The sequence below is a fragment of the Onthophagus taurus genome, chromosome 10 (genome assembly GCF_036711975.1).
Source record: "Onthophagus taurus isolate NC chromosome 10, IU_Otau_3.0, whole genome shotgun sequence".
NCBI lineage: Eukaryota > Metazoa > Arthropoda > Insecta > Coleoptera > Scarabaeidae > Onthophagus > Onthophagus taurus.
The window spans coordinates 10475509-10498510 of record NC_091975.1 but is presented as its reverse complement, the minus strand read 5'-3'; the positions used below and the strand labels follow the sequence as shown (position 1 = coordinate 10498510).

At 29.2% G+C, this 23002-nt stretch overlaps 1 protein-coding gene across 4 annotated transcripts in view; it reads left to right on the top strand.

The window, feature by feature from the left end:
• The window catches only part of LOC111418628 (RNA/RNP complex-1-interacting phosphatase), a 268726-nt gene that overhangs the window by 220575 nt on the left and 25149 nt on the right, over positions 1-23002 (top strand). The window contains exon 1 of one of the 4 annotated variants that reach the window (XM_023053259.2): positions 17084-17713. The exons of 2 other annotated variants lie outside the window; for them this stretch is intronic. In XM_023053259.2, the coding sequence (XP_022909027.1) occupies positions 17712-17713 (2 nt within the window). In that variant the 5' untranslated portion in view covers positions 17084-17711. Of the gene's footprint in view, positions 1-17083; positions 17714-23002 lie in introns of those variants that run through there. One more of the 4 variants, XM_023053257.2, reaches the window with a different exon arrangement.

Here is a 23002-nt window from a genome sequence, read left to right as displayed (position 1 = left end):
ATCAATTAGATACTATCGATTTTAGAAAACGCGCTCGGGATTTATTCGATTTGTTTCAGATAGTTTTCCCTCCCCTATTTCGTTATCCCTTTATTATTTCCAAGCCAGGATATTGCATAAAACCTGCTTAATGTATTTGTTTAAACATTCTTATCAGTTATTGTTTAAAATCTTACGAAACAAACACATTCCTACCTCCTTAGCGATTTTATTCAAACGAAATTGTTTACGAATTATTGAAATATGTATACAAAAAAATGCGTTTGTGAAATTATAACAAATAAATTCTAAGCTAAAATGATCAATTAGAACGCGATTATTTATTGTAGTGTAACTTAATTGATATAGGGGTCGCTTTAAAGTGATGATTAGTAAATAACCAAAATGGATTAGTAGCTGTAAAATGTTGTATTCCTCCTTCACTAATAGTCAGGTGATGAACATGGATTAAAACTTGCATATTTTATAGAAATCATTTTGAAATCATAGCATTTGTAAAAAAATTGTGAAATACCAATTTCAACAGCAGCAGCACGAGTTCCATCGTGAGCTAATCCGCTACCGTGAATATCCGTCGCCTTATAATCAGAGCAATTAGTTATAACATTGGATAATTTATTCCAAGCTAGATAAGAATGGGTTGATCTTAAGGAATAACAAGCAGGGCATCATGAATAAGTAATGTTGTCCAAGCCCGTGTTGAGAATTCACTTGGAGAGACATCTTAGGGATATTATTAGAGTATGCCTGAGATAATGTTGTGCAATATTATTTAGACTTTGTTGAGGGATGACTAAATCGACTTTATGGGTAGCTGGACTCAATGGTGAGACAATTCTTAGTGATTTTGAGAGACTTAGTGTTTCAAGAAGTTCAAGAAGAGTTTTGAGTGGCTTACGTTATGGCTTGTAACTTCCGCCTAGTCGGATTAATTTTGGATCTGATTATAAATTTGAAATCCTCTAAGTATTTTGCATAAAAAAGTTCCTCAACAAAAAATTCATAAAAGTATCACCTCCCAAGATAGGATTCATTTTGTCTTAAAAAGCATAAATCTTAATCATTTTTCGTCAACATCCAATTTCTTCTAATTTAACACTACCAGTACAAAATAGTTTTATACAAAACATTCTGGGGAATACAAATTTTTAATCAGAACTTACATATAATCAGTGGCGTAGACGTTAGAAGGGTTGAAATAAAAAATCGATCATTTTACACATTAATAATGAGCTTATTCTTACGTTATGCCTTGTAACTTGCGCAAATTTGGATTAATTTTGGATCTGATTATAAATTTGAAATCCTCTAAGTATTTTGCATAAAAAAGTTCCTCAACAAAAAATTCATAAAAGTATCACCTCCCAAGATAGGATTCATTTTGTCTTAAAAACCATGAATCTTAATCATTTTTCGTCAACACCCAATTTCTTCTAATTTAACACCACCAGTACAAAATAGTTTTATACAAAACATTCTGGGGAATACAAATTTTTAATCAGAACTTACATATAATCAGTGGCGTAGACGTTAGAAGGGTTGAAATAAAAAATCGATCATTTTACACATTAATAATGAGCTTATTCTTACGTTATGGCTTGTAACTTCCGCAAATTTGGATTAATTTTGGATCTGATTATAAATTTGAAATCCTCTAAGTATTTTGCATAAAAAAGTTCTTCAACAAAAAATTCATAAAAGTATCACCTCCCAAGATAGAATTCGTTTTGTCTTAAAAACCATAAATCTTAATCATTTTTCGTCAACATCCAATTTCTTCTAATTTAACACCACCAGTACAAAATAGTTTAATACAAAACATTCTGGGGAGTACAAATTTTTAATCAGAACTTACATATAATCAGTGGCGTAGACGTTAGAAGGGTTGAAATAAAAAATCGATCATTTTACACATTAATAATGAGCTTATTCTTACGTTATGCCTTGTAACTTGCGCAAATTTGGATTAATTTTGGATCTGATTATAAATTTGAAATCCTCTAAGTATTTTGCATAAAAAAGTTCCTCAACAAAAAATTCATAAAAGTATCACCTCCCAAGATAGGATTCATTTTGTCTTAAAAACCATGAATCTTAATCATTTTTCGTCAACACCCAATTTCTTCTAATTTAACACCACCAGTACAAAATAGTTTTATACAAAACATTCTGGGGAATACAAATTTTTAATCAGAACTTACATATAATCAGTGGCGTAGACGTTAGAAGGGTTGAAATAAAAAATCGATCATTTTACACATTAATAATGAGCTTATTCTTACGTTATGGCTTGTAACTTCCGCAAATTTGGATTAATTTTGGATCTGATTATAAATTTGAAATCCTCTAAGTATTTTGCATAAAAAAGTTCCTCAACAAAAAATTCATAAAAGTATCACCTTCCTAGATAGAATTCATTTTGTCTTAAAAAGCATAAATCTTAATCATTTTTCGTCAACACCCAATTTCTTCCAATTTAACATCACCAGTACAAAATACTTCAACAAGTTCTTACACAAAACATTCTGGGGAATATAAATTTTTAATTAGTACTTACAAATAATCAGTGACGTAGAAGTTAGAAGCGTTGAAATAAAAAATCGATCATTTTACACATTAATAATGAGCTTATTCTTACGTTATGGCTTGTAACTTCCGCAAATTTGGATTAATTTTGGATCTGATTATAAATTTGAAATCCTCTAAGTATTTTGCATAAAAAAGTTCCTCAACAAAAAATTCATAAAAGTATCACCTCCCAAGATAGGATTCATTTTGTCTTAAAAAGCATAAATCTTAATCATTTTTCGTCAACATCCAATTTCTTCTAATTTAACATCGCTAGCACAAAATAGTTCAACAAGTTCTTACACAAAACATTCTGGGGAATACAAATTTTTAATCAGAACTTACATATAATCAGTGGCGTAGAAGTTAGAAGGGTTGAAATAAAAAATCGATCATTTTACACATTAATAATGAGCTTATTCTTACGTTATGGCTTGTAACTTCCGCAAATTTGGATTAATTTTGGATCTGATTATAAATTTGAAATCCTCTAAGTATTTTGCATAAAAAAGTTCCTCAACAAAAAATTCATAAAAGTATCACCTCCCAAGATAAGATTCATTTTGTCTTAAAAACCCTGAATCTTAATCATTTTTCGTCAACACCCAATTTCTTCTAATTTAACACCACCAGTGCAAAATAGTTTTATACAAAACATTCTGGGGAATACAAATTTTTAATCAGAACTTACACATAATCAGTGGCGTAGAAGTTAGAAGGGTTGAAATAAAAAATCGATCATTTTACACATCAATAATGAGCTTATCCTTACGTTATGGCTTGTAACTTCCGCAAATTTGGATTAATTTTGGATCTGATTATAAATTTGAAATCCTCTAAGTATTTTGCATAAAACAGTTCTTCAACAAAAAATTCATAAAAGTTACCTCCCAAGATAGGATTCATTTTGTCTTAAAAAGCATAAATCTTAATCATTTTTCGTCAACATCCAATTTTTTCTAATTTAACACCACCAGTACAAAATAGTTTAATAACTTTTTATACAAAACATTCTGGGGAATACACATTTTTAATCAGAACTTACACATAATCAGTGGCGTAGAAGTTAGAAGGGTTGAAATAAAAAATCGATCATTTTACACATTAATAATGAGCTTATTCTTACGTTTAGGCTTGTAACTTCCGCCTAGTTGGAATATTTTTGGATCTGATTATAAATTTGAAATCCTCTACATCTTGGGATATTATTAGAGTATGCCTGAGACAATGTTGGAAGGTGTTAAGGAATCATGTCAAATTAAATGATGTGAACGGTCAAAAATGTTGTGGAATCTTGTTTAGACTTTGTTGAGGGATGACTAAATCGACTTTATGGGTAGCTGGAACTCAAAGATGAGACAATTCTTAGTGATTTTGGGAAACTTGGCATCTCAAGAACTATCAGCACCTTCATTACCATCAATGATATTAAGCGACAAATTTTTGATGGAGTTTTGAGTGATACAAGACAATAAGCAGTTCTAGTAAGGTTCCAATTTTTGTGAATTGATTCGAATCAGGTGTGTTATGACTTTGGCTTTCTGATTAAATGGAAATTTTATTAAATGTCCTTATTATGTAAACAATATAACATTCAGAGGAGGTCTACATCTTCATATTGATTGTCTCTTATCTAATAGAGTTAGTCAGTTATCTTTGTGACCGTTTTCTTAAGTATTATAATTAATTAGTTAGCGGTTTTAAACGATTTAAAAGAGGCCTCATTCACAAAAAAGAATCTTCGGCAAAAAACTTCAATATAAATTACAACCTCTTATCCTTTCGAAAATCGGCATTTTTCTCAAATTAAACAATCGAACAGAAAAGCTAAACGAACGTAATGGGTTTCCAAGAATCCCAAACTATAAATATCCAGAAAGCCCTATAAATCTTCGGGGTTGCCGAAGATCTCGAGGTGGACCACCTCAACGAAGATGTTGACCATTAGACAACGGTCACGGCGAGGTCTGACAGCTGTCTATTTTTACCTAACACACGACGTTTTCACAGTTTTTTATTGCCTCTTTGTTTTTATTTCGCAATTTTTTCTTTAAATTTATTAAATCGTTTGATTGGAAAACGTTTGATTTTTAAAAGGGTAAAGGTGACTTAGAAAAGGTTTCTAGGTTAATCAATAAAATTCTTGACCGATAGAGTACTAAAAATAACTCGGTATTACCAAATATATCCGGATAAGGATTCAATTGCGTTGAGAGTAAAGCTGTTAAAAGACCATAAAATTGTTTATGTGCGAAAATAATCCATGGAGGTTAAACTTATTCAGTTGTCGAGGTAATTCCCCATTGAAAACATGCAAAAAAGGTTTTTTTAAAATTTTTTTTTTATAAACGTGTCCGCTTGGTTCAAATAAGCAAATATTATTATCGCTAATAAATGTAAGAAAAACGTTCCGCAAACTAGCTTATCTTCGGGTTGTTGCCCCCCACAACCTATCACACAGACGAACAACAAAAGTTGATTTTATGAAAAAGGGGAAAATATCTCGTGTAGTTTTAGTACGATAACTCCGAGAAGTTACGCGGGCTCCCAAAACTTGTTTACATCCGTCCGGAAATTGCATTCAAGAAAAAGTACTCATGTACCAAACAAATTTATCTTTACTCGTTATCTCGGTGTTTACGAAATAAACAGATTCGTTTCGTATCTCTTTAAATTATTTGTTATAGAACACGATTTTGAAAATTATGCGTTGTTATTTGTTGGTTTTTTGAGTCATCTAACCACACTTTTGGAGGAAGCATAGAAAATTTCGCTATCACTTTATAAACAAATTTTATGATTAAATTATGAATATGATTTAAAATTTACTTAAAATTCGGCTCTGAGATATTGCCAATGATCTTTGTACTTATAATCTCCATTCTTATACCTAATAATATCACTGTGCGAGATTTCATCTTTGCAACTCTCGATTTAAAGGTTGATTTAATTAATGCTACTAGTTTGGTGGAAGAAATTTTCTTTCATGATGTTTTAGATAACAGCTCGTCTCTGAAACTTTTCTAGGTATGATCACTGTAAAACCTATTAAAATCCCTATGCGATATTTTGTTTTCTCAACTGCTGACTAAGGGATTGTTTCTGAATGATATTGTTTGATAGAAATGATAAATTTCGTGATGTCTTAACATTTTGGCTTATAACTTCCACCGAGGTGGGTTAATTTTGGATCTGATTATAAGTTTGAAATTCTCTAAGTATTTTGCATAAAAAAGTTCCTCAACAAAAAATTCATAAAAGTATCACCTCTCAAGATAGAATTCATTTTGTCTTAAAAAGCATAAATCTTAATCATTTTTCGTCAACATCCAATTTCTTCTAATTTAACATCACTAGTACAAAATAGTTCAACAACTTCTTACACAAAACGTTCTGGGGAATACAAATTTTTAATCAGAACTTACATATAATCAGTGGCGTAGAAGTTAGAAGGGTTGAAATAAAAATCGATCATTTTACACATTAATAATGAGCTTATTCTCACGTTGTGGCTTGTAACTTCCGCAAATTTGGATTAATTTTGGATCTGATTATAAATTTGAAATCCTCTAAGTATTTTGCATAAAAAAGTTCCTCAACAAAAAATTCATAAAACTATCACCTCCCAAGATAGAATTCGTTTTGTCTTAAAAGCCATAAATCTTAATCATTTTTCGTCAACATCCAATTTCTTCTAATTTAACACCACCAGTACAAAATAGTTCAACAACTTCTTACACAATACATTCTGTGGAATACACTTTTTTAATCAGAACTTACACATAATCAGTGGCGTAGAAGTTAGAAGGGATGAAATAAAAAATCGATCATTTTACACATTAATAATGAGCTTATTCTTACGTTATGGCTTGTAACTTGCGCAAATTTGGATTAATTTTGGATCTGATTATAAAGTTGAAATCCTCTAAGTATTTTGCATAAAAAAGTTCCTCAACAAAAAATTCATAAATGTATCACCTCCTAAGATAGAATTCATTTTGTCTTAAAAGCTATAAATAATAATAATGATCTTTATTCTGCGGTTCTAGCAGCAGAGGCGTTTATTATTTGGCGAATTCTTAAAACAGCGTAAATGGCAGATGACAGTTGTTTCACCAATTTGTCGCTATGATCTTTCCAAGTGAGTCCTAATAGTCGGACGGTAGCCGTCTTTTGCTTAGTGTCACGATTAGTAGTCAAAGTGATTACTTCGGTTTTGTCATCATTTAAGGTCAAACCGTTGTTACTGAACCATTCAGCAGCCTCTTTCAGAGCACAAGCTACAGCTGTTCTGACCGGTTCTGAGCCACTCTCTATCAAAGTTGTATCATCTGCATAGAGTATGGCTTGAGATGAAATATTTTCAGGTAGATCATTGTAGATATATAACCAGAAGAGAAGTGACTGACAGAAGAGACTGGCCGCCTGACTCCTATCTGTTAGATATGAAGTAATCAGTTCCAGTGGTCTTGCACGTATACCATATTTTTCCAGCTTGGCAATAAGAAGAGTATGTTGAATGGAATCAAAACCTTTTGTTAGATCACATAGGATCAATTCCATAGCATCCCAAACATTATTAATGAGAGCCTCCACAGCATCAATTGTGCTCACATCTTTTCTGAATCCAAACTGTTTGCTGCTGAGTAGCTTATACTTTTCAAGATAAGATGTTAATCTGTCTAGTAGTGTCTTCTCAAACACTTTTGAAAATATTGGTAATATGGATATCGGTCTATAATTAGAGCAATTTGACGGTTCTCTTGTGTATTCAGAGGTAGTTGACTTTAAACCCAAGCAAGCCATAGTATTAATGAGTTGTTGAAATCTCCTGTTATGGCGATTTTGGTTTCCGGTTTAAATTTTTGCATTAGACCCAATCTTACCATTTCAGCTTTTTCAAGAAATATATTTAAATTAGCATTCGGAGATCTGTACGTAGTCATGATGATTATATCTAAGTGCGTTAATTAGATTCCAGCTATCTCACATTCCATTTCAATTCAGTGTGAAGACAAGGTTTCAATTTCTTCAGCTTTATGCTGTGTTCTTGTAAAGCAGCAGGCTTGTGTGTAGGAGTCTATGTCAAACATTTTTGCATTTGATGCATTTAACCAGTGTTCGTTAATGCAGAGAATGTCAATTTTATTTGTATGTGCGATAACCTCTAAAGCTTCAACTTTATTTGAAAGCCTTTGTATATTAATATGCATTATATTTAACATATTATATGGCATATCATAGCGATTTTTGCATTTTTGCAAATCTTAATCATTTTTCGTCAACACCCAATTTCTTCCAATTTAAAATCACCAGTACAAAATAGTTCAACAACTTCTTACACAAAACATTCTATGGAATACAAATTTTTAATCAGAACTTACACATAATCAGTGGCGTAGAAGTTAGAAGGGTTGAAATAAAAAATCGATCATTTTACACATTAATAATGAGCTTATTCTTACGTTAAGGCTTGTAACTTCCGCAAATTTGGATTAATTTTGGATCTGATTATAAATTTGAAATCTTCTAAGTATTTTGCATAAAAAAGTTCCTCAACAAAAAATTCATAAAAGTATCACCTCCCAAGATAGGATTCATTTTGTCTTAAAAACCATAAATTTGAATCATTTTTCGTCAACATCGAATTTCTTCCAATTTAACACCACCAGTACAAAATAGTTTAATAACTTTTTATACAAAACATTCTGGGGAATACAAATTTTTAATCAGAACTTACACATAATCAGTGGCGTAGAAGTTAGAAGGGATGAAAAAAAAATCGATCATTTTACACATTAATAATGAGCTTATTCTTACGTTATGGTTTGTAACTTCCGCAAATTTGGATTAATTTTGGATCTGATTATAAATTTGAAATCATCTAAGTATTTTGCATAAAAAAGTTCCTCAACAAAAAATTCATAAAAGTATCACCTCTCAAGATAGAATTCATTTTGTCTTAAAATCCATAAATCTTAATCATTTTTCGTCAACATCCAATTTCTTCTAATTTAACACCACCAGTACAAAATAGTTTAATACAAAACATTCTATGGAATACAAATTTTTAATCAGAACTTACACATAATCTGTGGCGTAGAAGTTAGAAGGGTTGAAATAAAAAATCGATCATTTTACACATTAATAATGAGCTTATTCTTACGTTATGGCTTATAACTTCCGCAAATTTGGATTAATTTTGGATCTGATTATAAATTTGAAATCATCTAAGTATTTTGCATAAAAAAGTTCCTCAACAAAAAATTCATAAAAGTATCACCTCTCAAGATAGAATTCATTTTGTCTTAAAATCCATAAAATTGAATCATTTTTCGTCAACATCCAATTTCTTCTAATTTAACACCACCAGTACAAAATAGTTTAATACAAAACATTCTGGGGAATACAAATTTTTAATCAAAACTTACATATAATCAGTGGCGTAGAAGTTAGAAGGGTTGAAATAAAAATCGATCATTTTACACATTAATAATGAGCTTATTCTTACGTTATGGCTTGTAACTTCCGCAAATTTGGATTAATTTTGGATCTGATTATAAATTTGAAATCCTCTAAGTATTTTGCATAAAAAAGTTCCTCAACAAAAAATTCATAAAAGTATCACCTCCCAAGATAGAATTCATTTTGTCTTAAAATCCATAAAATTGAATCATTTTTCGTCAACATCCAATTTCTTCTAATTTAACACCACCAGTACAAAATAGTTTAATAACTTTTTATACAAAACATTCTCGGGAATGCACATTTTTAATCAGAACTTACATATAATCAGTGGCGTAGAAGTTAGAAGGGTTGAAATAAAAAATCGATCATTTTACACATTAATAATGAGCTTATTCTTACGTTATGGCTTGTAACATCCGCAAATTTGGATTAATTTTGGATCTGATTATAAATTTGAAATCCTCTAAGTATTTTGCATAAAAAAGTTCCTCAACAAAAAATTCATAAAAGTATCATCTCCTAAGATAGAATTCATTTTGTCTTAAAATCCATAAAATTGAATCATTTTTCGTCAACATCCAATTTCTTCTAATTTAACACCACCAGTACAAAATAGTTTAATAACTTTTTATACAAAACATTCTCGGGAATGCACATTTTTAATCAGAACTTACATATAATCAGTGGCGTAGAAGTTAGAAGGGTTGAAATAAAAAATCGATCATTGTTCACATTAAGAATGAGCTTATTCTTACGTTATGGCTTATAACTTCCGCAAATTTGGATTAATTTTGGATCTGATTATAAATTTGAAATCCTCTAAGTATTTTGCATAAAATATTTCTTCAACAAAAAATTCATAAAAGTCACCTCCCAAGATAGGATTCATTTTGTCTTAAAAAGCTTAAATCTTAATCATTTTTCGTCAACATCCAATTTCTTCTAATTTAACACCACCAGTACAAAATAGTTTAATAACTTTTTGTATAAAACATTCTGGGGAATGCACATTTTTAATCAGAACTTACACATAATCAGTAGCGTAGAAGTTAGAAGGGTTGAAATAAAAATCGATCATTTTACACATTAATAATGAGCTTATTCTTACGTTATGGCTTATAACTTCCGCAAATTTGGATTAATTTTGGATCTGATTATAAATTTGAAATCGTCTAAGTATTTTGCATAAAAAAGTTCCTCAACAAAAAATTCATAAAAGTATCACCTCCCAAGATAGAATTCATTTTGTCTTAAAATCCATAAATTTGAATCATTTTTCGTCAACATCCAATTTCTTCTAATTTAACACCACCAGTACAAAATAGTTTAATACAAAACATTCTGGGGAATACACATTTTTAATCAGAATTTACACATAATCAGTGGCGTAGAAGTTATAATAAAAATCCATCATTGATCTCAATATAAATTTGAAACTTTCTGTATAATCAAAATTCTTATTCAATATTATGATATCACATCATTTTCGGATAAAATTTACAATTTATTAATAGATATCAGTTTTTGTCACGTTCCTTGACTTCTTGGAGAGAGATGCATCGGTTGAAAAGAACGGTTCTCTGGTTGTTCTTGGCTCTACTGGCTTCGCACCTCTGTTATAAATGCAAAGACAAACGTCAGTGACTTTCGGGCACGTCGGTCGTTTGCTTTGCGGCTTCTATTATATTCTAACACTGGTCAATTGTTGCTGTCCGCAAGGTAACCCAACTAAACTTTTCGGGTCGACAAACGGCCGCCGATAGTTTCGTTTCTTCTACCTGTTCATCGCTTCTCTTTCGGACACCCACCGGGCACGAAACGAAATCAAAAAAAAATTTCTCCGTCTTCTCCTTCTTATTCCTAATTTTATTCTTTAATTTTAAAACAAAATTCTTAATCAATTTTTTGAAAAATCTTTTCTTTTTTTTTTTTGAAAGAAATAGTTCTTGGAACTCCCCAGGGTTGCAACTCTTGTGTTAAGGTGTTAAGGTCACCCGAGCAATTGTAATAACATCACACCTGTCGAAAATGAAGCAAAAAAGCCTCGGAAATCTTCCGAATTCTCTCCTTTTAAATTTTTTTTTGTTCTTTTTTGTTCGGCGATGACATTAAGAGACGTTAAGAAAATAAAATAAGAACCAGGGGGGTCTTAACAAGCTTTGCCATACTTAGAGGTATAATCCTCGGGGTTTGTGGATCCTTATTCTTTCCTTGTCAAGGTGCGCGGATGTTTTTTCTTCTCCCTTTTCGCCATAAAATCGTTCTCTGTGTTCGGATTTCGTCTCTCTCTATGCACAGGAGGAAGCGCCACGTCAAAAGTCGAGAAAAGACCAGGTAGTGAACTGTTATTTGTTGCCATTGTGTAATCTCGATGTCAGAATGTGCCGACTCGTTTTTACTGGAATTCCGCACAATTTAACTCCCGCCCACGAAAAATTCGAAAAATTCAGAAAATATTCATCTAATTTAAAAATATTTTTATTGTATAATGAGATTTATTCTTATCAACTCTTACATTCCATTCTTATAACGTAATTTGTAGAGTATGACACCTTCGGTGGTGTTTACTTTTGTAATGATACAAAAAAAGGTGAAATACCTTCGTTATCTAAAGCAATAAAGTAAGTTGCAACAACTTAAAGTATCTCACATGATCTTTTTTTGTCTACCATGATTCATCTAGTTTTGATTTAGTTGTAACGGCTAAAAAGGTGTTACCATAAAAAATATCCCTATTTTTAGGGGTTAAAAGAGGGTTATTTTTGGAGTGTAATACTAAAGAATAAATTTATAGCTTGGGTTAGGTTTAAACGCGTTTATAATTTATTTTTTATTAGGTAAGAGGGTCTTGCAAAAAAAAATAATAATTGTTCCCAAAACATCTGGTTTGTAGTTCAAATTGTAAATGTGTCACCTTTAAATATGTTAATTTTAACCATGATTTTTGCATAAACTTTCAAATTCGATTCATGGAATTCTTTATTTGTCTTCAATAAACTGTTTATTTTATTGATGCCGAAACATCAATTTCTAGTTTAGATTAATTCGAAGAAAAATAGTTGTCACATGAGTTTGTTGCAATTTTTTTTCTACAAATTGTTTAAGAATGGAATTTCATAATCCGTTTCAACGTTCTTGTGTCCTCGTTCTAATTGATTTGTTTCATACGTTTATGGATAATATTTCTTTGATGTTTTATAAACAATTTTCATCCAGAACATTCTCCTCCAACATTTTTAATTCTCGAGTTTTAATAATTTGTGATTTTCAATACAACATGAATAATAAGTATTTATTTTAGTATTACACGAATTATTTTATAACAAACTAATTATTGCCTCTTTTAGTAATTCATTTATGTAAACTGTGCTAATTAACACTAATTAAAAATAATAATAACATTAATTAAAAGAAGCAATTATAATCGTCTGTATAAACAAATGTTTGTTACAAAAAATGATAATTTAATTATGAAATAAGAAGGTGAAAATTGCTTTTAATTAATAATATATCTAATATTGCTATTTTATACAAACTTTAGATAAAATTAGAGGAGAGACCATATGTTTTTGCTAGAAATTTTTACTGGCGCAGGTACTTTAAATTATTGAACCATGAAGCGCTTGCACATTTTGGCGAGCTTTAAACTAAATCTCATAACATTAAAGTTTTTTTTTTATAACAATATTTGAAAGCTACTACTATTAATTACTATTGAGTCAAAATTCAGATGAATCCAAATAAGAATAAGTGGAATTCTATATTCTACTATCTCATTGTAAAACCACAAGTTACAATAAGGAATAAATTTCATAAATTATCTGATTTTTTCTATAAAATGAGTAAAGCCTATTACTCCGATTTTGAATATCTCTTTAATAACTCTTTATTTAGTAATTAAATAGATACCATTCACTTTAAATAATACGAAAAAATTCTTGATGATTACAGCTTAGCTCTATTAAACAAAATCAAAACCCATCACAATTAAGTAACATTAGGTCTATTATTTACAATTTAAGATAACCACATAGCCAGATAACTTTCACCCTTGCATCTAGTTTGGATATAAATCTGGCTTTAGCTGTATTTATTAAGAATTTTAATATTTGGGTTGGATTATGCGTGTGACACAAATCTTTCCATCACCTTTGATTTTCGATTTATAACTTATTACAATGTTAGAAGAATATAGAAATGTGAAAACGAAGAATTTTTGTTATTGGGTCGCGTTGGGTTCGCTAAATTACTTCGTGGGTTGTAATACTGTACTAAAGCTATTTTCTGAATTAACATGGAATTTTTTTGATTCGAAAAGTTTCTATCTCTTTTAATTTTTGACCCATAAAAATTCATAACGTTGTTAGAAACGTGAAATTACAGACTTTCCAAGTTTGGGTTGGATTGTGTTGGCAAAAACACTCAATGGGTTATAATCGTGAATTATAACTATTTTCTGGGTTAATACAGAATGATTTTGATGCAAAAAGTTTCTTTCTATCTCTTTTAGTTTTTGATTTATGACCTGTTATGTTGTTAGAAACGTAGAATTACAGACTTTTCAAGTTTGGGTTGGATTGGGTTGGCGAAAACACTCAATGGGTTATAATCGTGATTTGTAACTGTTTTCTGGGTTAATAAGGAATGTTTTTGATTCATAAAATTTCTTTTTATCTCGTTTAGTTTTTGATTTATAACCTGTTATGTTGTTAGAAACGTGAAATTACAGACTTTTCAAGTTTGGGTTGGATTGGATTGGCAAAAACACTCAATGGGTTATAATCGTGAATTATAACTGTTTTTTGGGTTAATACAGAATGATTTTGATGCAAAAAGTTTCTTTCTATCTCTTTTAGTTTTTGATTTATAACCTGTTATATTGTTAGAAACGTTAAATTATAGACTTGTCAAGTTTGGGTTGGATTGGGTTGGCGAAAACACTCAATGGGTTATAATCGTCAGTTATAACTATTTTCTGGGTTAATACAGAATGTTTTTGATTCAAAAAGTTTCTTTCTATCTCTTTTAGTTTTTGATTTATAACCTGTTTTGTTGTTAGAAACGTGAAATTACAGACTTTTCAAGTTTGGGTTGGATTGGATTGGCAAAAACACTCAATGGGTTATAATCGTGAATTATAACTGTTTTTTGGGTTAATACAGAATGATTTTGATGCAAAAAGTTTCTTTCTATCTCTTTTAGTTTTTGATTCATAACCTCTTATGTTGTTAGAAACGTGAAATTACAGACTTGTCAAGTTTGGGTTGGATTGGGTTGGCAAAAACACTCAATGGGTTATAATCGTGATTTGTAACTATTTTCTGTGTTAATAAGGAATGTTTTTGATTCATAAAATTTCCTTTTATCTCTTTTAGTTTTTGATTTATAACCTGTTATGTTGTTAGAAACGTGAAATTACAGACTTTTCAAGTTTGGGTTGGATTGGGTTGGCAAAAACACTCAATGGGTTATAATCGTGATTTGTAACTATTTTCTGGGTTAATATGGGACATTTTTGATTCATAAAATTTCTTTTTATCTCTTTTAGTTTTTGATTTATAACCTGTTATGTTGTTAGAAACGTGAAATTACAGACTTTTCAAGTTTGGATTGGGTTGGCAAAAACACTCAATGGGTTATAATCTTGAATTATAACTATTTTCTGGGTTAATACAGAATGTTTTTGATGTAAAAAGTTTCTTTTTATCTCTTTTAGTTTTTGATTTATAACCTGTTATGTTGTCAGAAACGTGAAATTACAGACTTTTCAAGTTTGGGTTGGATTGGGTTGGCGAAAACACTCAATGGGTTATAATCGTGATTTGTAACTGTTTTCTGGGTTAATAAGGAATGTTTTTGATTCATAAAATTTCTTTTTATCTCTTTTAGTTTTTGATTTATAACCTGTTATCTTGTTAGAAACGTGAAATTACAAACTTTTCAAGTTTGGGTTGGATTGGGTTGGTGTAAACATTCAATGGGTTATAATCGTGATTTGTAACTATTTTCTGTGTTAATAAGGAATGTTTTTGATTCATAAAATTTCCTTTTATCTATTTTAGTTTTTGATTTATAACCTATTATGTTGTTAGAAACGTGAAATTACAGACTTTTCAAGTTTGGGTTGGATTGGGTTGGCAAAAACACTCAATGGGTTATAATCGTGATTTGTAACTGTTTTCTGGGTTAATACAGAATGTTTTTGATGCAAATAGTTTCTTTCTATCTCTTTTGGTTTTTGATTTATAACGTGTTATCTTGTTAGAAACGTGAAATTACATACTTTTCAAGTTTGGGTTGGATTGGGTTGGTGTAAACACTCAATGGGTTATAATCGTGATTTGTAACTATTTTCTGTGTTAATAAGGAATGTTTTTGATTCATAAAATTTCCTTTTATCTCTTTTAGTTTTTGATTTATAACCTGTTATGTTGTTAGAAACGTGAAATTACAGACTTTTCAAGTTTGGGTTGGATTGGGTTGGCAAAAACACTCAATGGGTTATAATCGTGATTTGTAACTATTTTCTGGGTTAATAAGGAATGTTCTTGGTTCATAAAATTTCTTTTGATCTCTTTTAGTTTTTAATTTATAACCTGTTATGTTGTTAGAAACGTGAAATTACAGACTTTTCAAGTTTGGGTTGGGTTGGGTTGGCAAAAACATTCAATGGGTTATAATCGTGATTTGTAACTGTTTTCTGGATTAATAAGGAATGTTTTTGATGCAAAAGGTTCCTTTCTATCTCTTTTAGTTTTTGACTCATAATGTGTTATATTGTTAGAAACGTTAAATTATAGACTTGTCCAGTTTGGGTTAGGTTGAGTTGGCAAAAGCACTCAATGGGTTATAATTATTGTGAATTGAAACCGTTTTCTGGATTAATTGGGAATATTTTGCATTCGAAAAATTTCATTCTATCTCTTTTAGTTTTTGACTCATAACCTGTTATGTTGCTAGAAACGTGAAATCACAGAATTTTTAGTTGTAGAGTGGGTTTGGGTTTAGGGCTCGGAATTTTGCAAATTTAAATATTCGAATAGTCGAAATATTCGGATAATTTGATTAACAAAACGTATACTACTAATTTTTCTGAATTTCAGGAGAAACAAATAAATAATTAAGAATATGTTTTTTCCTCGTTAAATTAAAAGCGAATACAACATTAAAGAGAAAAAGGAAAATACCTATATTAATGTATTAAACGTGAATGACAACAAGCTGATTTAAGCAAGTAAATATTTTCTGTGTAAACAAAACAAGATGATATTAAAAGAATGTATCAAAAAATTGTATCAAATGAAGTAAATTATTAGAATTATGAAGTATATATTCGATGGGTTATAATATAATCGTGTACTTGAAAAATGAAATATAATGTGTATTTGAAAAATTTCTTTCTATCTGTTTTAGTTTTTGACTCAAAACCTATTAGTAGTAATAATTTTTCTAAATAACAACCTTTTCCCACCTCTTTTAATTTTGCATCTATATCTTAATGTATTGTTAAAAAAATGTGAAATGGCTGCATTTTTTCTTTAAGCTTAAATTGAGTTGCTAAACTTATATGATGGAGTATAAATATGAATCAGGAATGTTTTCTGGGTTAACACAGAATGATTTTGATTCCAAAGGTTTCCTTCTATCTCTTTTAGTTTTTGACTCATCGCCTGTTGCATTTACAAGCGCAAATTCGCTTCTAACAATATGATTGTTAGAATCGATTCATATTTATTGAGTGGAATACTTTTAGTACATCCTATATGTCGATAAAACGAAAAAAAGTATTTAATCCTCTTCACGTCTGGTCCACAATCAGTTAAGATATTCGTAGATCTCATTGTCGAGTGAGATTTGAGGGGCTCGACTTCGACATCTCTCGAATCCGTCGACATTGATAAACCTCGGCTACCGTGTACAGAAATGTGTATACAAGTTGCGCAAGTCTAAAAAGTGTCGCCGATTTCATTTTACCACATCCTCCTCCTCCTCATCCTCATCGTTCTCCTCGTGTCGTTGTCGTGGTAATCGTCATGTGTGCTCTCGCACGCATGAAACTCCGATTCGAACGGATTCGTAGTACCACCAGCCGCTGGGGTACGCCACGATCGGGGCACGACCGAACCTGACTCCGATCCGGTGCCCACAATGTTGCCCACAGCGCTACGGTGAGGTACCCAAGTACTACTACTACTACCGTACCCCAATACTCTACGATTTAAAACTACTACCGAACGAACGTGCGAACGCGACCCACTCTATTCGTATTTCGTACCTAAAACGATTCCGAATCAATGTGCACCGGAAATATTAATATCATTCGCGATTGGATTGTGACCAAAAATCATTTTCACCAAAATTTCGAAAGTCCAAATCGAAATCAACATTTCCGGATATCATAAAAAGTGATTATCAAATTGGATTATAAACTAAACTAATTTGGATTAAGAGGATCGATGAGTGTTGTTATTAAGTTCGAATAATTCTCATTAAAAAAATTAAAGTGTTTTTTTTTTAAAAGTGGGGAAATCTCTTTATATTTATTTATATTTTGAGTGTTAGTTCCGGATGTTTTGTGTTAAACCGTGATTCTAGGATGGTTTTGGGTGATGCTCCAGGCGGCACCACTCGTCTTTGAATATACTGGATGATACCTAATGAGCTCAAGTGAGTAAATGTACGAAATTAATTTTTTTCTTAAAAAAGATTTAATAACAAAAAAATAATTTGATATCCTTCTAACTTTACAATTAACCATACACATCTGCGGTTTTGACGGAACTTTACGTAACCACTTATCACATTACATTTCAAAACCAAAGAGAATTTATTGAAGAAATAAATAATAACAACAATACATTTTATAAATAAATAAAACCTTATTTAATTTACACTTTATTTTTATTTTTTTTAGTTAAAAACGTCTATATCTCTCAATTCTGATAACATAGTATTATTGTTATTTTATCGCCGTATCTAAAAAATGAAAGATCCTTATCGTCGCGGTGTTAACAAACCAAATTCGAATCAATTGTTAGTTTGTTGCAGCATAAACCCATTCTTTCGGTTTTTTTTTTTCGTTTTGAATCAATTTGTAGCATCACTTTCTTATTTGATTTAGTTTATTGCAAGATAATCGAATAAATTCGTTTGAGTCTATTTTTAATTTCACTCGTTTGTTGCCGTTCTGTTATCTTTGAGAAATAATAAAATATTAAAAGATACCTTTGCTCGCTGATTATTTATTGTGTTGATTTCGTAATCATTGTTTTTTCCAGTCAATGGTTTGCTTTACTCAAAAAATTTTGATCGCCAAGTATAATCTTAAAAAAAAATGATTTCTAAATCGATTATTCGATATTTACATCAAAAGGCGCGAATTTCGCAAAAATCGACGAAATCTTTAAGTTTAAAACGAAATATCTTAAAAACGGAAGCTAATATAATAAAAATTTATTCTTTATTTTCGGTTCTAAATTTATTTCTTAACCAGAAAAAAAATCTGAAACATCATTACATCATCATTAAAATTAAATCTTGCATTTTTTAAAAACACTTAAATTTGCAGCAACTTAGATTTTGTTTGTTTATACAACCTATATTTATTTATTTTTGATAAATTTATTATTTGCTATGTGTTATCTCGGAGAGCATAATTTTATCTTTAATTTGATGTAAAAGTTATTTCTTCATTTTCAAAATTATGTATCGTGCAAATAATTTTAAAAATTAACGTCAGAATAAGCAAAAATTAAAAAAAATGGAACCCACATTATTTTGAGGAATTAAGAAACGATTTATACCTCAAATTGAATCTAATTTTAGATCATGTATGGAAATAATTGAGGTTGATGCATAAAATTTCTTGAAAATGAATTCGTTATGAAAACTTGTTAATTTCGATTTTGACAAAAAAAGTAAAAATTTTAAATAATCATCTCAACTTTATTTTGAGGAGTTAGGAAATGATTCATACTTTAAATTAAAGCTAAAAGAATCTATTTTAAGATAACGCATAGAACTATATATGTTATATATTCAAAATTTTTTGAAATCGATTTTTTTTATTTCACGAAAAATGAAAGCTTAAAATTATCACCTTTACCTCATTTTGAGGAATTAATAAACGATTTATACCTCAAATTGAAGCTAAAAGAATCTATTTTTAGACCACGTATGGAAATAATTGAGGTTGATGCATAAAATTTCTTGAAAACGAATTCGTTATGAAAACTTGTTAATTTCGATTTTGACAAAAAAAGTAAAAATTTTAAATAATCATCTCAACCTCATTTTGAGGAGTTAGGAAATGATTCGTATCTTAAATTAAAGCTAAAAGAATCTATTTTAAGATAACACATAGAACCATATATGTTATATATTAAAAATGTTTTGAAATTGATTTTTTTTTTATTTGACGAAAAATGACAGCTTAAAATTATCACCTTTACCTTATTTTGAGGAATTAAGAAACGATTTATACCTCAAATTGAAGCTAAAAGAATCTATTTTTAGACCACGTATGGAAATAATTGAGATTGATGCATAAAATTTTTTGAAAACGAATTCGTTATGAAAACTTGTTAATTTCGATTTTGACAAAAAAAAGTAAAAATTTTAAATAATCATCTCAACCTTATTTTGAGGAGTTAGGAAATGATTCATACCTTAAATTAAAGCTAAAAGAATCTATTTTAATATAACGCATAGAACCATATATGTTATATATTCAAAATTTTTTGAAATTGATTTTTTTTTATTTCACGAAAAATGACAGCTTAAAATTTTCACCTTTACCTTATTTTGAGGAATTAAGAAATGATTTATACCTCAAATTGAAGCTAAAAGAATCTATTTTTAGATCATGTATGGAAGTAATTGAGGTTGATGCATAAAATTTCTTGAAAACGAATTCGTTATGAAAACTTGTTAATTTGGATTATGACAAAAAAAGTAAAAATTTTAAATAATCATCTCAACCTCATTTTGAGGAGTTAGGAAATGATTCATATCTTAAATTAAAGCTAAAAGAATCTATTTTAAGATAACGCATAGAACCATATATGTTATATATTCAAAATTTTTTGAAATCGATTTTTTTTTGTTTCACGTAAAATGACAGCTTAAAATTATCACCTTTACTTTATTTTGAGGAATTAAGAAACGATTTAAACCTCAAATTGAAGCTAAAAGAATCTATTTTTAGATCATGCATGGAAATAATTGAGGTTGATGCATAAAATTTCTTGAAAACGAATTCGTTATGAAAACTTGTTAATTTAGATTTTGACAAAAAAAGTAAAAATTTTAAATAATCATCTCAACCTCATTTTGAGGAATTAGGAAATGATTCATACCTTAAATTAAAGCTAAAAGAATCTATTTTAAGATAACGCATAGAACCATATATGTTATATATTCAAAATTTTTTGAAATTGATTTTTTTTTATTTCACGTAAAATGACAGCTTAAAATTATCACCTTTACCTTATTTTGAGGAATTAAGAAATGATTTATACCTCAAATTGAAGCTAAAAGAATCTATTTTTAGATCATGTATGGAAGTAATTGAGGTTGATGCATAAAATTTCTTGAAAACGAATTCGTTATGAAAACTTGTTAATTTGGATTATGACAAAAAAAGTAAAAATTTTAAATAATCATCTCAACCTCATTTTGAGGAGTTAGGAAATGATTCATATCTTAAATTAAAGCTAAAAGAATCTATTTTAAGATAACGCATAGAACCATATATGTTATATATTCAAAATTTTTTGAAATTGATTTTTTTTTGTTTCACGTAAAATGACAGCTTAAAATTATCACCTTTACTTTATTTTGAGGAATTAAGAAACGATTTAAACCTCAAATTGAAGCTAAAAGAATCTATTTTTAGATCATGCATGGAAATAATTGAGGTTGATGCATAAAATTTCTTGAAAACGAATTCGTTATGAAAACTTGTTAATTTAGATTTTGACAAAAAAAGTAAAAATTTTAAATAATCATCTCAACCTCATTTTGAGGAATTAGGAAATGATTCATACCTTAAATTAAAGCTAAAAGAATCTATTTTAAGATAACGCATAGAACCATATATGTTATATATTCAAAATTTTTTGAAATCGATTTTTTTTTATTTCACGAAAAATGAAAGCTTAAAATTATCACCTTTACCTTATTTTGAGGAATTAAGAAACGATTTATACCTCACATTGAAGCTAAAAGAATCTATTTTTAGATCATGCATGGAAATAATTGAGATTGATGCATAAAATTTCTTGAAAACGAATTCGTTATGAAAACTTGTTAATTTCGATTTTGACAAAAAAAGTAAAAATTTTAAATAATCATCTCAACCTCATTTTGAGGAGTTAGGAAATGATTCATACCTTAAATTAAAGCTAAAAGAATCTATTTTCAGATAACGCATAGAACTATATATATTATATATTCAAAATTTTTTGAAATCGATTTTTTTTTATTTCACGAAAAATGATAGCTTAAAATTATCACCTTTACCTTATTTTGAGGAATTAAGAAACGATTTATACCTCAAATTGAAGCTAAAAGAATCTATTTTTAGATCATGCATGGAAATAATTGAGGTTGATGCATAAAATTTCTTGAAAACGAATTCGTTATGAAAACTTGTTAATTTAGATTTTGACAAAAAAAGTAAAAATTTTAAATAATCATCTCAACCTCATTTTGAGGAATTAGGAAATGATTCATACCTTAAATTAAAGCTAAAAGAATCTATTTTAAGATAACGCATAGAACCATATATGTTATATATTCAAAAATTTTTGAAATTGATTTTTTTTTATTTCACGAAAAATGTCAGCTTAAAATTATCACCTTTACCTTATTTTGAGGAATTAAGTAACGATTTATACCTCAAATTGAAGCTAAAAGAATCTATTTTTAGATCATGTATGGAAATAATTGAGGTTGATGCATAAAATTTCTTGAAAACAAATTCGTTATGAAAACTTGTTAATTTCGATTTTGACAAAAAAAGTAAAAATTTTAAATAATCATCTCAACCTCATTTTGAGGAGTTAGGAAATGATTCATACTTTAAATTGAAGCTAAAAGAATCTATTTTAAAATAATGCATACAACTATATATGTTATATATTAAACATTTTTTGAAATTGATTTTTTTTTAGTTAAGGTTATATCACGAAAAATGTCAGCTTAAAATTATCACCTTTACCTTATTTTGAGGAATTAAGAAACGATTTATACCTCAAATTGAAGCTAAAAGAATCTATTTTTAGATCATGTATGGAAATAATTGAGGTTGATGCATAAATTTTTTGAAATCTTATTAATTTAGGTTATGTCACAAATAATGAAAGTTTAAAATAATCACTTCTACCTTATTTTGAAGAATTACGAAATGATTTATACTGTAAATTAAAACCAAAAGAATCTATTTTTAGAAAGTGCATAGAAATAATTATGTTTGATAAACAAAATTTGTGGAAAATATCTTAACGAATTAAGAATTAAAGCCAAGAGTATCTAGTTTGTTTCAGTTTTGATGATAAAAATAAGGCCGAGGTGCATTTTTACTTTGTTATTAGAACATGATTTTTTCTGGCATCTTACTTAAAAGCAAATTTTAAAAAAATATCCATATAAATCAAGATTGGTGTCCCGGTAGCGGTGAGAGGAAGTTACCATCTCGTTATTATTTATTCCTATCATTATAATTATCATAATTTATTTTGATAGGTGAGTTATGTCGTGTGCTGTCGCATATTCCCCTCGAGATATCGTTTACAATGACTGAATTATTATGTAATTTGAACTACAAAAGCTTCCGGCATGTTCTCCAGCCGACCACAAATCAAATTCGAATTATACGCTTCTAAAACGTATCAATATATTTATGTCCTGTCTATTATACTTATTTATTTGTTTTCTTAAAAGAATTGTTTTGAATCTCCACGGA